We start from the raw sequence: 16,725 nt of genomic DNA on the forward strand, positions 1-16,725 counted from the left end.
GATTGAACGAGATGCTCTTTAAGGTCCCATCCAATATAATCCATTCCATGATTCTATGAGTCCCAGACATCGTATGCTCGGAAGCCCAGTGGTTGGTTTGGACCGCACGGAAATCCCACTCAAAGGCTGCGTGGGGATCTTTGGGACCTCCCTCGGTGGCACGGTGGCAGCGCAGAGGGTCTGAGCGTTTGAGACGGGTGCTGGGGACAGGCAGGGCGCTGCGACGGGGACACAAGCCGGGCACGGGGCATCCCTTCCCCAGATGATGGCGCGGGATGGGCTGCGAAAAACAGCGCCGGGAGCCGGGGCTGCGTGCCTCCCTCTGCAGCGATGCTCAGCTTCACCCCCAGGACCCCGGGGCTGCACTCCCTCCCCCGCAGCCCCCCGCGGCCCAGGGGCCGTCCGCCCCCCCCGGGCTGCCCGCTGTCCCCCTCCTATCCCGGCGCAGCGCCGAGGCGGCTTGGAGGCGGTGCCGGTGCCGCTCGGGGCGGTGCGGCCCGGGAAGGGGCGGGGGCGGCGGGTTGGGCTGGGCACGGAACGGCACGGCACGGCTCGGCTCGGCTCGGCTCGGCACGGCACGGTACAGCACGGCTCGGCTCGGCACGGAGCGCGGTCCCCGGAGCCGCAGGTAGGTGCGCACCCGGCGCCCCGCAGCGCGCTCCCAGCCCGGCTCGACTCGGCGCGGCTCGGTTCGGTTCGGTTCGGTTCGGCTCGGCGCGGCTCGCCACGGCTCAGCCATCGCACCGGCGGCCCGCTGGGGCTGTGTCGGGTGGGCCCGGGCCGGCGGTGGGCGGCGGGGAGCGGCGCGGCGGCTTGTTGCGTTCGGAAGCTGAGTTGGTGCCGGAGAACTGCGAGTGGCTTCATTTTCCAGGAATGCGAGTCATTTCCTCTGGCCAGTCGCAGGGAGTTGAAATTTAACAGCGGCGGGGCTGCTCCGCCAAACCCCCGCCCCGGCCCCAGCTTCGCTTCCCGGACCCCTCGCCCGTGGGATCCCTGCCCGTGGGTTCCCCTGCCTGGGAATCACGCTCGGTCACGGACCGCGCTTGTCTGTGTGTCCTCTCACCAGTGGGTCCCTTTGCCTCTTGTCTGTCGGTCTTGTTGTTGGTGTGTTGCAATCGTCAGTGTGTTGCATTCACCCAACATCCCTACATCCATGCATTCGCTCGTAGATCCCATTGCCTTTGGTTTAGCATTCACCCGTGGGTCCCATCACTCGTGGATCCTCTTGTCTATGGGTTCTCTTGTTCATGGTTTGCATTCACCCTTGGGTCCTGTTGCCCATGGGTGACTTTCACCCATAGATCCCATTGCCCGTGGGTTGCACTTGCCCACAGGAGCTCTTACCCGTGGATCCAATCGCCATAGGGTCCCCTCACTCCTAAGTTCTGTTGGCAGTGAGTCCTCTTGTGCGTGGGTTGTGTTTGGTCATAAGTCCCGTGACGTGTGGTTTGCATTCATCCATGTGTCCCATTACCTATGGGCTGCATTCACCCATGGGTTCCATCACCAGTGAATGGCATCCAGCTGTGGGTTCCATCGCCCAGGGGTTGCATTGCCCATGGGATATCTCACCATGGGGTCCTCTCACCTGTGAGTCTTTCTCACAGGTTTGTGGACGATGAGAACTCACCTTGAGTTCTCTTGTCTGTGTTCATCCATGAGTCCCATCACCCGTGGGTTATGTTCACCCGTAGGTCCCATCCCCCACGAGCTGCACTCACCCTTAGGTCCCGTTACACGTGGGTTACATCCCCCCATACGTCCTATCACCCATGGCTGATCTTCGTAGGTCCATAGCCCATGGCTTTTGTTCACCCACTGTGCCATTGCCTATTGGTTACATCCACCCATACCTCCCATCACCCATGGTTTGTGCTCTCCCATGTGGCCTGTAGGTTGCACTCACCCATGGGACCTCTTCCCCCATGGCTCCCATCACTGGCCGCTCTCCTCACCCACGGGTCCCCTTGCTGGTGGGTTGCACTCCCCCACAGGATGTGTCACCCATGGGATCTGCCCGTGGATCCTGGTGCGTGTTGGTAGCCACGCTTGTGGGTTCTCCTATCTGTGGCTCCTCCTGCTTTTGAGCACCACTGTCCCATGGATGCCCTCATCCATGGGTGCCATCGCCACAGGACCAGTGCTGGGATGTCCCATAGGAGGCACTGAGGTGATCATGGCCACGGGCTGGCTGTGGGGACGCGGTGGTGGCAGCGGGAAGGACGTGGCCAGATGTGTTTGCTGTCATCTTGCAGATCAGAACCAGCTTTTCCCCACTCGTGGCTGAGCATTCCCCATCCGCTGGGCTGTTCTACCCTTAAAGCCAAACTCTTACAGCCCTTCCAGGACGCGCTGGCTGTGCACGGAGCTCTCCTGCTCTGTGCTGCGTCGGTGTTTTTCCACCAGGCTCTGTCATTCCTTGGTTGAGCACGGATTGATTCGGTCTCTGTTGCTTGAGAGCAATGTTTTGTGTAAAACCCCACGTCCCGAAGGCGCTCCGGGGTTTGGTTATAGGCGCTGCCTTTTGGCTGCTGTTTGTCAAGGGGTCCTTTCATTGGAGCTCGGGTTTTATTCAGCCTCTCTCCGAACCCCGAATCTGTAAGCAATTATTCCACGACATGAAAAGTCGGCACTCTGGAAAGGATTAATTCAGACCAGATGTAAAAATAAATGCGAATTTCAAATTAAGATGATGTCAGCTCCCTCCTGCTAAAAAAAAAAAGACCCAAAAAAAAAAAAGTAAAAAAGCAGCGCTGTGGACTCCAGATGGAATATACAAATTGTGGCTGTGGTTAAAATATCTGCCTGCCTCGTTAATTTAGTTTGATGCTTTATTTTCTGACGTTTCTCAGGCCCTGCTGGGGAAGGGCGAGCGCGGCCTCGATGGTGCTTTTAGGGCTGCATGGAGCAATTTGGGGCAGCCGGGGGGGTTCCAATGGGGGACTGCAGCTCTGTTTGCCCCAACCCGGAGCCGGACACAGAGATGCTGTGAGCTCTGGAGGGAGCAGACGGGGCTGTCGGTGTTCAAGGCATCATTGTGTGCCTTTTGGCATAAAATGGAGCTCGTTTCGGTGTAAAATGGAGCTTGTTTTGGCACATCCTGCCTGGGACATGGGCGGTTTTGCAACCACCAACCCGCTCCCGTGGGTGAGGACTGGGGCTCGGGGCAGGGCAGCGCTTCCCCACGTGTGGTTATGAACCCTCATCTCCTTCCCCTGGCAGATCAGCCCTGTCCTGGGGCTACACCACATGTAAGTGGGGGGCGTAGAGCTGAGCCCCAGCTGCTTTGTGGCAGCTCAGCTCCTGCCCGGAGCACGGCCACGGGATATGGGGCTCCCAAAAGGGGCTTCTGTACAGAAATCCTCTGAGCCTTCCCAAAAGCACATTTGGGGAGCTCGCCCTGGTTTGAGGCACTGCTCAGGCGTGAGGCTGCTGTAGGGCTTGGGTTTTGTTTTCGTAGGGACTTCCATAGTTTGGAAATGGCTCTTTATTACCCTGCTCCCTATGGCTGCTTTGTGGTTGGAGAGCAGAACCCACAGCAAGTCCAAGGCCAAGATCCACAGGATCTCCGGGTGCTGCTGTCAGCATGGGCTCGCTCCCCATGGAAGTGGAGGCAGCACTGCTTCCCTCTGCAGGCATCCTCCAGAGCTGCTGTCCTGCAGCTTGAGCACTGGGAGAATCTTCCTTTGTTGACACTGGGACATCCTCCCTTGGTGACACTGGAGGCATTGGTGGCTCGGGCAGATCCTGCCTTGCTGATGCTGGCAGATCCTCCTTTTGTGGCAAGGAGCGATCCTGCCTTGGTGGCACAGGGAGCCTTGGTGGCACAGGGAGCCTTGGTGGCACCAGGAGATCTTGGTGGCGCCGAGAAATCCTGCATTGGTGGCACTGGGAAGTGTTGTCTTGGAGGCACTGGGAACACCTGCCTTGGTGCTAACAGGGCTGGGGAATGTTTCACAAAGGCCCCGGAAGGTGTGGGGGGGTTGAATGGGGCGGCGAGGCGTGAGGTGCCGGGGCGCACAAAGCCCCTCTGTTCCCTGCTCTCCTCACATAACCCACAGCTCCAAGCTCTCCTCCTCCTGGCTCTGCTGCGGGGATAATTGCTTCCAGCCGGGTGCCAGCCGCCCTGCAGCTCCTCCTTGGTGGAGACCCGAGTGGCTCTCATGCATTTTTGGTTTGTGATAGGGGTGGTTTGTGTGAAGCTTTGGGACGATGCTCGGTATCTCCAAAAAACCCAAGGAACGAGGCTGGCTTTGTCCCGCGGGATGGAGCACTGCATGCACCCAGGGGGCCAGTTTGGAATCCCGAATGTCCCCAGATGTCCCCAAGCTGATGGCCGTGGGGTCCCTGCAGTCCTTTGGGGGCAGCGCTGGCCCCCAGCCCAGCACCCAAGCGGCGTTGTGGTGGATGAAGTAATGCCATATTTATAACCCGGCCCTTTTTTCCCACTGAAGGGCTCTTTCATCTCCCTCTGTTCGTTATGAGGAAACTGTTGAGTTCGTGGAGAATCGGAGACGATTTTAATTACGGGGCGACCGCAAGCGTGCATTAATGTGGCTGTCGGGTTCGGAGACGCTGCGCTGAGCGCCGGCCCTACAACTTGTAGGAACAGCTTGCGCATACCTGCGCCCTGTGATGTGGGGCAGAACCGACTCTGAACTCTTCCAAACAAGAAATTCCTGCCCCGTGAATTCATCTTCCCATCCAGCCCTGCACTTTGTTCTGCTTTTCCTCTCCGATTGCCCTCCCGTAATCCCTTCGTTCGCCGCTATTGTGGCTCAGCAGCGCTGAAACAAAAGCTGGGGACGGGCAGAGAGGGGGAGAGAGCTGATGGGACAGAAGTTATTAAAGGCAAGCAAATGAGCAGGGTGTACTGATATAATATGGTGCAGCTGGGGGACCCGAGTGCTGCGTTACGGGTGCGTCTTGGGGATGAGCCACGTTCCCAAAGGGAAAGCACCAACATAAAGCTGTGCCCAGCCTGAGCCCTCCGTGCCGTGTGGATTTTGCAGCTGCTTTGCTTGGCTGCTCAAAGTTACTCGTGGGGAAAGTTTGCTGGGGATCTCTCTGCAAATAATGGAATCCGAGGGGCTGAGCCTGGCTGCAATCCTCTCGTGCCGCTCCCAGCCCGCAGCCCTGCATGTTCAGTGCTCGTGTCAGTGCTTGTTTGGGCACACGGGGAGAAAAATACCTGTTTGCTGGGAATTTTCCTATCGACCACAGAGAGATGGAGTTTGCCCCCGGCTCAGGGTTAGCCAACAACAGCACGTTGGGGCTTCTTTTCCTTTTATTAAGCCTTTCCGCCCGGTGCCGGCGGGCGTTTTTGGGGAGCTGCGTTGGGGCGGTGCTGCGGGGGCTGCGGGGCACCTTTGGGTGGCAGTGGGTGCAGAGGGTGCTGGCACTGAGCACGCCCAGCCCCGAGGTGTGCTGCCCTCCCCACCACCACCGGCCGCAGCTGCATCACACCCAGCCCTGCAGCGGGCACCGGAGCTGCCAGGTGCCCGGCTGGGGTGTGGGCACTCACCAAATACCTTCAGCCCCATTTTGTTCCCTGCTGGGATTTTTAATGAAGCTTGAAACAAGCCTGGCCACTGTGCTGCTCGCTCCCAGTCAGGATTGATCATGTCTGGCATGGTCACAGTGTGCAGATGCAAGGCATGAGAGCAGAGCACAGCCACGTTGCGTGGATGCAGGGCATCATGCAGCGCGTAACCACAATGCATGACCACAGAGCATGGATGCAAGGCAAAAAACCGTGCTGCATGGTCACAGTGCATGCATGCAGTGCACATTTACAGCGCAGGCACGGCTGTGATGCACGTACACAAGGCACAGCCGTGATCCAAGGCTGCACAACTCCTTGGTGGTGCAAACCCTCTGGATTTCCCAACTCCTGCTAACCCCCAGTAGCTACCTAACATCATCTCGCCTCGGGGCACTTCTTTCTCTGCTGTAGAAATATAAGAGTGAAATGGTTTTGGAAACCAAACATGTTGTCATGTAGACCAAAGCTATTATTTGGTGAAGAGAGAGGCACCGTGGCGTCCTCAGAAAAAAAGAGGATTTGCTTTGATTCTAAAGATCCGCGCTCGTTATTTCACACGTGCATTTGTGTCCCTTTGGATAGAGATGGCATAAAGAGCACTCCAGGACTATTTGCCCTGGCATCTGAGCTGTGAGGGGTGGCAGTGCCCTGGCTCCTCACCCAGCGCTTGCTGGCTTTCTGTGACACAGGGATGCTCCGGAAGGGGTGCGGGTCCTGCGGCCGGAGATGGCAGAGAAGAGCCTGCTGTGTTCCCAGCATAGAGACTTTTTTTGGTTATTATTCTATGATGCCAGGAAAGGCATTTCTGAGGTTTTTCTGAACTAGAGCCGAGAGGATAAAACCGCTGCTTCAGGCTTTGGGGGCTGAGCTGCAATCCCACGCTGCCCAAGGGAAGGCCAGCAGTGTCACGAGTGGGGCTGTGGGATGGGGTCTGGCGTGATGGGGCCTGGCGTGGGGCTGAGCACCCCTATCCCACAGGGATGGCGCCCGTGGGGACCGAGGCCGCCCCGTCCTGCCGGTGAGGTGCCCACTGCCCCCAGCCCAGCCCGGCCGTGCTGCCCACGATGAACAAGCTGCCCTTCCACAACAACCGAGTCATGCAGGACCGCCGCAGCGTGTGCATCTTCCTCCCCAACGACGACTCCCTCAACATCATCATCAACGTAAGCCTGTGGGCCCTGGGGTGCTCTTTTCCAAGCTCTCCTTTGGCTTCTGCTTTCGATGTTGAGCCCGTCACCCTCTCCTTGCTGGAGAAACCCACATGGCACATCCCTCTGCATCAGCACTCTGCGCTCTGCAGCTTCTTGAACCATGGGCACCGAGCACAAAATTCCCACACTTGGCTTCTTTCTTTAATTTGGTGCTCCCCAATATTCCATTTTCTGCCCACTTTGGCTTGCTAATGGGGACTCACCTTTGGTCCCCATGGGAAACCAAGATCCGGATCCCAGCTGGTGACAGCGCTTGGGGACACGGTGGGGGTGGGTGCTGCCGTCCACGGTTTGCACCCAGGGCACACGTGTACTTTCCACAGGTGAAGATCCTATGCCACGAGCTCCTCGTGCAGGTGTGTGACCTCCTGAGGCTGAAGGACTGCCACCTCTTTGGGCTCAGCGTCATCCAGAGTAAGTGTGGGGCTCACCCCATGGCCCCGGTGACAATGGGGACGCGTCGCGATGCTCACCCTGCCCAACTGCCCCCCAGACAATGAGCACGTCTACATGGACCTGGCCCAGAAACTCTACAAGTACTGCCCCAAGGAGTGGAAGAAGGAGGCCAGCAAGGTCAGCGGTGAGGTGTTGCATGGAGAGATGACGGCACTAAGGCCACCTCTGACCCCGGCGCAGGTCACTGTCCCTGCGCAGCCGCGGGCTGGGGGTGGGCATGGTGCTGAGAGCCCCTTGGGGTGGTGTGGGGGGTGAAGGCAGCGCTCGGTGGCTGTCACCCCAGTGCCACCACGCCACGTGGGGACGTGTGGTGTGGAATCCTATTCCTCCCTTGTTTCCCAGTGGGTGAAGGGATGGGATGGGATGGGACGGAGGAGGGATGGGGAATGTGGCTGCCAACCCGATGGGGTTTTCAAACCCAGCCTTTACATTTTATAACTCCAAATCTCCTTCGTTTGTTGACATGAGGCAGATTTGGGGGGAAAATGAGAGGCGGTGGTGGGGAGGGGAATTGCCAAGACCAGCCCTCGCGCTGAGGGCAGCACTGGAGCCGGGTGCCTTGCAGGGACTGGTGGTCACAGCGTGACACCAGGATGTCCTCAGGGACCCTGAATGTGTTCTGTGTTCCAGGGGATCGACCAGTTTGGCCCCCCCATGATCATCCACTTCCGAGTGCAGTACTACGTGGAGAACGGCCGGCTGATCAGGTGTGAGGCCGTGGCACTGCCAGAAAACCAGATTTCTGCAAAAGAAGTGGGAAATGGCACATCTTTCAGGAGTGTTCAGGCCCCCAGTGCTCACCCCTTTCTGTTAGCTCAGTTGTACTGTCTCTGTCCCTACCCATCTGTGTGCCAAGCGACCCCTCCCCATGAACACAGAAACCAGCAGGGACCCTCCTCCTATCCCATAACAAAGACATTGTGGCACTGAGGGACGAGCATGCTGGGGATGGGCTGGGATTGGTCTTTTCCAACCTCAACGGTTCCATGATCCTGTCATTTTGGGGGTTGGGGACATCAGATTTAGGAGTTTATCACTCACGTGCCCAAAGCCAGGAGGGAGCTATCAGAAAACCATTGTCAGGTCTGCCCCCCTCTGGGATGTGCTGGGGACACGCTGGCCACGTGGGGATGCTTCTGTAGGGTTGTAGGGTTTTGTAGGGGTTTTGTGGGTCCTGGCTGCAAACAGCACAGCTGCTGGGGTCCCCTCCAGCATCCCCAAATTTCTCATCCCTGCAGTGACCGCACAGCACGGTACTACTACTACTGGCACCTGCGCAAGCAAGTGCTGCACTCGCAGTGTGTGCTGCGAGAGGAAGCCTATTTCCTGCTCACTGCCTTCGCCCTGCAAGCTGATCTGGGAGATTTCAAGCGCAACAAGCACTATGGGAAGTACTTTGAGCCTGAAGCCTATTTTCCTGCCTGGGTAAGTGCTGCGTGCCGTGAGGCTGTGGGGCTCGAGGCGTCTCCTACTGCTCTCTGCACTCTGCTTGCAGCAGAAGGGGTGATGCTGCTGTGTCCACGCTTTGTGGTTATTAATAACCAGTGACAACTGTGGGGCTGCAAATAGCTGTAGGCGTGGGTTGGGGTTGGGCAGTAGCATCAGCACCGCTGATGGGGATTTCCCTGTGTTTGCTATGGGGGTGTTCACTGCGGGGCGGCCCTGCGTGCCAGCTGGCACTGTGGTGTCACTCGGCCGTCCCTACGTGTCCCCTGCAGTCTGTGCAGCCCTGGTGTCCCTGTGCACAGCCCATCCCCCAAACAAGCCCAGCTGTTAGCTGACCGGTACATCTATGACTTGAGGAGATGCAGTGATGGGCAGCACTTGCAATGCTCCAACACCGAAAAGCTGAGCCTTCCCAAGGGCGTCCCACAGCCCAGGCTGATGGGATGGGAAAATGAATAAAAGCTGTAGGTGCTGCTGCCTGCTTTGATTTGTGATGAATATTCCTTGGCTTTGCCCCAGATCTGCCTGCTTTGCTGTTGTTTGTACTCATGACGGCTGCAGGGCTGTACCCCTGCCCTGTGGGAAGCCTGGTGTGTAGGAATGGCTAGTTCTGTGCTGCTGATGGGGTTTTTGCCACCAGAAGTTGAGCGTCACAAGGACTGAGCCCTGCAAATCCCTGCAGCAGAAGGCTCTGCTCCGATTTTCCATTGCCATGGATGATCTTCTCATCTCCTTCAACCAGGTGGTGGCGAAGAGGGGCCGGGACTACATCCTGAAGCACATCCCCAACATGCACAAGGATCAGTTTGCCCTGACGGCCTCTGAAGCCCACCTTAAGTACATCAAGGAGGCCGTGCGGCTGGACGACGTGGCCGTGCACTACTACAGGCTGTACAAGGTGGGAGTGGGGCTGCTGCTCAGCCCTAACCCTGCCGTGGGCTGGTTGCCCCCCACCATGCTGCCCACGGCCCCATCCAGCCTTTTATTCATCCCCAAGCCCAACCCCAGCCCTCCCCAGCCCACTGATTGAATCTCTCAGTACAAATCCATGGCTCTGGATCACCTCCACGGACAGTGACCCCACCACTCCATAGGCAGCTGTGCCACTGCAGCACTGCTCTTTCAAAGCAGAAATGATTCCTAATATCAAACCTGAACCTCCCCTGGCACGACTTAAAGCCATCACCTCTTAAAGTTCCTTCAGAGTTTCCTCTTTAGGTATGGGCATTTTGGGGAGGTGAGGTGGGACCAGCTGAGGATGCAACCTGCAGTGTGTGTGCATCAATCATTGTGCAAGCCCAGCATGCAACATTTGCTGCAGCAGGAGATGGGGAAACCAGAAGGGACAGCTGGGTTTTGGGGGCAGATTTATCCACTTTATCATAGAATCACAGAGTGGCCCGGGTTGGAAGGGACCTCAAGGATCACGAAGCTTCAACCCCCAACAATGCAGGGCCACCAACCTCCCCATTTCATAGCAGCCCAGGCTGCCCAGGGCCCCATCCAACCTGGCCTTGAACACCTCCAGGGATGGACGGGGCATCACAGCCTCTCTGGGCAGCTGTTCCAGCACCTCACCACTCTCACAGCACACAACTTCCCCCTGACATCCAACCTCAACCTTTCCTCATTTGCAGTTCATGGTGCAAATTTAAAAGCATCTCATATTTCTCCTCAGGACAAGAGGGAGGTGGATGCATCGCTGACACTGGGGCTGACGACGCGGGGCATTCAGATCTTCCAGGTACGCAGCTCCTGCTCCCAGCTCCATCCCTGCAGGATGTCCCAACTGCCACCCTCATCCACCTTTATCATCAAATCATAGAATCACAGAATGGCCTGGGTTGCACAGGAGCACAGTGCTCATCCAGCTCCAACCCCCTGCTGTGTGCAGGTCGCCAACCAGCAGCCCAGGCTGCCCAGAGCCACATGCAGCCTGGCCTTGAATGCCTGCAGGGATGGGGCATCCACAGCCTCCTTGGGCAACCTGTGCCAGTGCCTCACCACCCTCTATCTGCTTACAGAACCTGGACGAGGAGAAGCAGCTGCTCTATGACTTCCCCTGGACCAATGTGGGCAAACTGGTGTTTGTGGTGAGTGCGGAGCCGCGCACAGCAGCGCTGATTTGTGGCACGGTGCTCCGAAGGGACTGAGCTTCCCCATCTCCTGCACAGGGCAAGAAGTTTGAGATCCTTCCAGACGGGCTGCCCTCGGCCAGGAAGCTCATCTACTACACGGGCTGCCCGCTGCGCTCCCGCCACCTCCTGCAGCTGCTGAGCAGCAGCCACCGGCTGTACATGAACCTGCAGCCCGTGCTGCGGCAGGTCCGCAGGCTGGAGGAGAACGAGGGTAGGTGCCCAACGTTCCTGCCTGTGTGTGGATGTGGAGCTGCCCCGCGGGTTCCTGTGATGGTCCTGTTCTGATTCTGTCCGATCAGAAATGCTCTCCTGGCTGTGGTGGATGCCTGCAGACCCCTGGAAATGGTTGCATGCCCTGCTGTGGTCCCTGAGGGTCTCAGTGCTTCAGTGCAGTGTTCCCAGCCCTCTTGTCCCTTCCCCAAGCTCAGAAAGCCCTTGCACAAACAGAAGCTGGTCCTCCTCCTTCTCTTCCTCTTCTTTTTCTTCTTTCTCCTCCTTTTTATCTTTGTCTTTACCTCCTCCTTCTCCTTGTCTTCTTCCTCCTTTTCTTCCAATCTTCCTATTCCTCTTCTTTTCCTTCTTCCTCCTGTTCCTCCTTTTCTTCCTCTTCCTCCTCCTTTCTCTCTCTTCTTTTCCTCTTACTTCCCTTCCTTTTCTTTCTCTCACTTTTTCTCCTCTTCCTCTTCCTTATCTTCTACCTTTTTTTCCAATTCCTCCTATTTCTGCCCTTTCCCTTTCCCTTTCCCTTTCCCTTTCCCTTTCCCTTTCCCTTTCCCTTTCCCTTTCCCTTTCCCTTTCCCTTTCCCTTTCCCTTTCCCTTTCCCTTCCCCTTCCCCTTCCCCTTCCCCTTCCCCTTCCCCTTCCCCTTCCCCTTCCCCTCCCTCTCCCTCTCCCTCTCCCTCTCCCTCTCCCTCTCCCTCTCCCTCTCCCTCTCCTTCTCCCTCTCCCTCTCCTTTTCCCTCTTCCTCTTCCTCTTCCTCTTCCTCTTCCTCTTCCTCTTCCTCTTCCTCTTCCTCTTCCTCTTCCTCTTCCTCTTCCTCTTCCTCTTCCTCTTCCTCTTCCTCTTCCTCCTCCTTCTCTACCTTGTCTTCTTCCTCCTCTTCCTCCAATTCCTCCTTTTATTCTTCCTCCTCTTCCTCCTCCTCTTCTTCTTTCTCTTCTTCCTCCATCTCTTCCTCTTTCTCCTCCTCCTCCTCCTTCTCTCCTTCCTCCACTGAAGGAAGGACACAGCACAGAGCCCCGCAGGCCCAAAGCTCCTCACCCACCCCCAGCAGTCTCCAAATGCCATCAAGCAGGGCCAGCTCCCAACATACCACCCAGCTGGGTTTGGATCATTGTCCCACGGTACTGGGGGGTGCCTGGGTGCCACGTGTGCGTTGTGTGTCCATCCTGACAGAGAAGAAGCAGTACCGCGAGTCGTACATCAGCGACACTCTGGACCTGGACATGGATCAGCTGGAGAAGCGTTCGCGTGCCAGCGGGAGCAGCGCCGGCAGCATCCGGCACAAGCGCCTGTCCCGGCACTCCACTGCCAGCCACAGCAGCTCCCACACCTCGGGCATCGAGGCTGACCCCAAACCCCGCGACGTGGGACCCGAGGACGCCGGCGTTCACCGCAAGCTGAAGACCTGCAGCTCCATGACCAGCCACGGCAGCTCCCACACCTCCGGGGTGGAGAGCGGGGGCAAGGAGCGGCTGGAGGAGGATCTGCAGGATGACGGTGAGAGACTGCAGGGTGTGCAAGTTGGGTGCCGGTGGGCTTGGTGGGAGGGAGGAGGGGAGGTGACCGTCCCCATCCCTCCTGGCACAGAGATCGAGATGCTGGTGGATGACCCGCGGGAGCTGGAGAGAGCGGGTGAGCTGGCGCTGGAGGTGAGCCCCGACATGTGTGTGTACATCACCGAGGACATGCTGCTGTCACGCAAGTTCAACGGGCACTCAGGTAATGCCACATAGAATCATAGAATCATAGAATCATAGAATCACCAAGGTTGGAAAAGACCTAAAAGATCACCCAGTCCAACTGTTCACCTATTCCCAATAGCTCCTACTAAACCATGTCCCTCAACACAACATCCAGCCTTTCCTTGAACACCCCCAGGGTCGGTGATTCCACCACCTCCCTGGGCATCCATTCCAGTGCCACGCTCCATAGGATCAGGGAATCACACAATAACCCTGAGTTGAAGGGATCCCTAAGAGTCACGGAGCCCTGCTTCAGGCTCCACACCAGGACCACCCAAAAATCAGACTGAGAGCGTTGTCCAAATGCTTCTTCTGGCAAGCTCAGTGTTTTTTGGGAACCTGTTCCATGCCCACCTCCCTCTGGTGCAGCCTTTTCCTGACATCCAACCTGACCCTCCCCTTCACCTCTGCTCCTGCATCTCCTCCTCCATCCTGTGAGATGCAGTGCTGGGCAGACCAAAATTAGCATGAGCATTCCTTTGGGATGCAGGGAAAATCTGTCCCATGGCTGCAGGTGGAGATGAGGCGTATTCAGCCTGATAGAACTGTAAAAATCTTGAGAAAGGTGGAGGTTTTCTTCAGGGGGGGATTCACTTTTTTGGGTGATGCTTATGGAAGTGAAGCACAAATCTGTGCGGGAAACTCCTGCGAGAAGGCACGGTTGGCCAATAAAGGTCAACAAGCAGGAGATAATGGGAACCATCTGGGGACACAAGGGGACAAAGGTAGCATAGATGGAGCCATTGGGAATAATTTTAGATTTGGATGTCATTTTTGAGTGCCCTCCTCTCCCTCTGTTGAATATCCAAGCTGATGGGGCACAGCTGCCCAGCAGAGGTGGGGTCACCATCCCTGGAGATGTTTCAGAGCCGTAGAGACGTGGCACCGAGGGATGTGGGCAGTGGGCACGGTGAGGGGCAGCGGGTTGGGGTTGGGGATCTCGGAGGTCTTTTCCCACCTGAGTGATTCTGTGTTTCCATACAGGGCTGATCGTAAAGGAGCTCAGCTCCTCCACCTCCAGCTCCTCAGAGACGGTGGTGAAGCTCCGTGGGCAGAGCACCGACTCCTTACCCCAGGTGGGTGCCACCAGCGCTCCTCACCCCCCGCCCCCCTTCCTGACGGCATTTTGCAGCCCCCCACACCCCTGACCGCCTTTTCCTCACACAGACAGCATGCAGGAAACCCAAAACGTCGACGGATCGGCACAGCCTGAGCCTGGACGACATCCGGCTCTACCAGAAGGACTTCCTGCAGCTGGCAGACCTGTGCCAGGACACAGCGCAGAGCTTCACCTTTGGCTGCGGCCACGGCCTCGGCGACGACGGCCTTTATTGCAACGGCTGCCTGGCCCGGCAGTGCCTCAACATCCAGGAGGGCTTCCCCGCCAAACGGACCAGCAAATACTTCTCACTGGACCTCACCCACGATGAAGTCCCTGAGTTTGTCGTCTGAGGGCGGTGGGGACGGCACCGGCTGCTGCCCAGGGGGGTCTGGGCCCCACCGAGCCCCACTGTGGCCAACCCCGACCCTCCCTGCCATGGGGACGGCCGAGCTCAGGGGGATGGGGATGGGTCCCTCAGCGTCCTTCTGCCTCTGGAAGTCGATGTGTGTGCATGAATCGTCTTGTTTCACCTCGGGGAAGCACGAGGAGCTCATCCGGCCGAAGCCAACCCGTGGTTTCCCAGTGGCAAAGATGGGGATTCTCCCCATACCCGACCCCTGTCCTTAGCGTTGCCACTGTCTGCTGGGAAGAAAATGCCAGACTGCTGCGTCCAAGTCAAGCCAAAGAGATGTAAATACCCCAAAGGCCAGTATGGGAAGCGAGAATCAAGCAATAAGCACCAGGGATGTCTGTGCATGGGGGAGCAACGCTGGAGCCCGGCTCTGAGCAGTGCTGCTCGGGGGCTTCGTGGAGCTTTGTTGTACAAAAACAAATCCAGAAACCAAAAATGCCCCCCAAAAAAGGCAAAGGAGAGTGGAGAATTTCATCTGTAATAGTGTCACAATAATGCTTCCCGATGCATAGAAGCCACATATATAAATATATCAAAGTCCGTATGTTTATATATGTCTGGATCTTACAGACCCATCTTCGTTGTATTCCTGCTCCAAAATACCTTTGTAGAAAGGATATACGCCTCTCTCCAGCCAAGCATACAGACAATCATTTGTATTCCAAAGCACCAAGGGGAGAAAATGGACCTTCCCACTGAGGAGAGCACGTATGCAACCGCATTGGGAGCGCAGCTCTGCCCGCAGAGCTTTCTGTGCATCCTTCAGCCTTTATGGATCCAGGAGTTCTGCTCAGTGGTGATGAGTGCCCAGGAGGCAGCCGAGGTGTAACACTCAGTACAGGAGGGTGCGATGCAATGATCACAGCACAATGCCTTCTTAATTGAGATTTTTAATCAGAGTTTAGCGATCGACGGCCAAAGTTTTACCGTATTTTGATATACCACCTTTTTCTTTTTTTTTTTTCTTTTTTTTTTTTAAACTGGAAAGTTTTCTTATATATATAAATATATATAAATATATATATTGTTTTATAAATAAGCACAATCTTATTTTTCTAAGGAACGCTGGGGAGGGAGGGGGGGATCGGTGCCCAAATAAAGCAGAGCAGAGCTGAGCTCAGCAGATGTTGTGTGCAGTGGGATGAGGTCCACTTCCAACCCAAAGCCATTCTGTGGCTCTGTGATCCAAGGGAATCTCCTGCTCTTGTTTTGGGGTTCCTCCTGAAGCACCCCAAAGCCTCCTGGGCGGTGGGATGGCTCTGACCCCGCATCCCAGGGTGGGATGTGGGGTGGGCAGGAAGGTGCCCCGCACTCATAGCCAGCCTCTGCAGGGGCAGAAGTGCATAAATCATTGCTCAGCAGTGCTCAGTGATGCTGGCAGATCCCCCAGCCCCAAAGCCAGGCTGTGGGATACAGAGATGCTGTTCATGCTGCTGCACGTGCCTGGGACGGGCGTTGGTGGCCTTTGGTACCGCTGGTCCTTCAGCAATAAGGAGCTGTGTGTCTGTGCAAACTGAATAGTCCTTTCTGTGAAAGGATCCTCCCATTGGGATGGCGTGAGAGCAAGCGGCCGTGTTACAAAATCAAAGGCCAAAAATTACAGCTGAAAGCATAGGGAACCCCAGGGCGACGTGGTTTTGTCACAGTGACCTTCGCTGTGTGCCTTGGGTGGCACGGCCAGAAATGACAATGAAGTGACTGCTGTTTGCATCGCTGTGCCTCACGGAGGTCGGAGGAGCTCTGGCTCATAAAGAAGCGATGGGATGTGGAGGGATGCTGTGAGCTGGCCACATCTGCCGTGCTCTGCTCCAGCATGGCTGCTTTGGGACAGGCAGGTTTGGTGTCCCCAGCCCTGTCCCCATCCCCAGCCCTGACCCAAGCGGTGGCATTTGCTGCCATCCTGTGGCACCTCTGGGTGGCAGCTGGGCCGAATCCCTGTCCCCATCCCCCGTAGGGCCTCGAGGACAGCAGCCACCAGTGCGATGAGCACGGCCGTTCTCTGCTCTGGCTCATACAAGGTGTCCATCTCGCACTGTGCTGGCTGTGTCCCATTGCTTTGAGATTGTCACAGGTGCCATCCCACTGCCAGCAGGTCCCTGAGCCTGTTTCCAACCCTGGGGAGCAGCGGGTGTTTGTTCATTCCATGAACCAGCCTTTCCTTGTCCTCTGCTGGAAGGGGCTGTGCATGGGGAGGGGGCGTGGGGTATCTGGAGCAGCAGTGGGCTGAGCACCCAGGTTGGAACTAAGTGATCTTTGAGGTCCCTTCCAATCCCATTCTATGAGTCTGTGACATGATTCTAAGATGATGAAGGTACGAAGTTACGATGGTGATAAAGACAGGAGGATAACGAGGACGAAGAGATGAAGGTGATGAAGATGAAAATGAGGACATTCCATGGCAGGAGGCTGCCATTGCACAGGCTGCACCAATTCACAGCAGGCTCCAAAAA

The 16,725-nt window shown here is 56.9% G+C and overlaps 1 protein-coding gene across 2 annotated transcripts; it reads left to right on the forward strand.

Annotated features, from left to right (window-relative positions):
• Positions 1–514: 514 nt before the first annotated feature.
• FRMD6 (FERM domain containing 6) lies at positions 515–15,254 on the forward strand. 2 transcript variants are annotated; one of them, XM_048949169.1, is made up of 14 exons: positions 515–628; positions 6,524–6,708; positions 7,080–7,170; positions 7,250–7,392; positions 7,843–7,919; positions 8,451–8,637; positions 9,401–9,556; positions 10,337–10,402; positions 10,683–10,751; positions 10,833–11,007; positions 12,193–12,516; positions 12,607–12,738; positions 13,746–13,837; positions 13,929–15,254. In XM_048949169.1, the coding sequence occupies exons 2-14, from the start codon at positions 6,610–6,612 to the stop codon at positions 14,211–14,213; spliced, it is 1,896 nt and encodes a 631-aa protein (XP_048805126.1). In that variant the 5' UTR covers positions 515–628; positions 6,524–6,609; the 3' UTR covers positions 14,214–15,254. The 2 variants fall into 2 exon arrangements, with proteins under 2 accessions (XP_048805126.1, XP_048805127.1); XM_048949170.1 differs by having other exon boundaries at positions 7,250–7,329.
• The last annotated feature ends 1,471 nt before the right edge of the window (positions 15,255–16,725 follow it).

Source organism: Lagopus muta, chromosome 6, assembly GCF_023343835.1.
Source record: "Lagopus muta isolate bLagMut1 chromosome 6, bLagMut1 primary, whole genome shotgun sequence".
Classification (NCBI taxonomy): Eukaryota; Metazoa; Chordata; class Aves; order Galliformes; family Phasianidae; genus Lagopus; species Lagopus muta.

Bases quoted from the DNA above. Each gene is read 5' to 3' on its own strand.
- FRMD6 (XM_048949169.1), top strand. From the start codon at position 6,610: ATGAACAAGCTGCCCTTCCACAACAACCGAGTCATGCAGGACCGCCGC. The intron at 7,920-8,450 runs GTGTGAGGCCGT...TCATCCCTGCAG, and splicing joins GAGAACGGCCGGCTGATCAG to TGACCGCACAGCACGGTACT. The intron at 9,557-10,336 runs GTGGGAGTGGGG...ATTTCTCCTCAG, and splicing joins ACTACTACAGGCTGTACAAG to GACAAGAGGGAGGTGGATGC.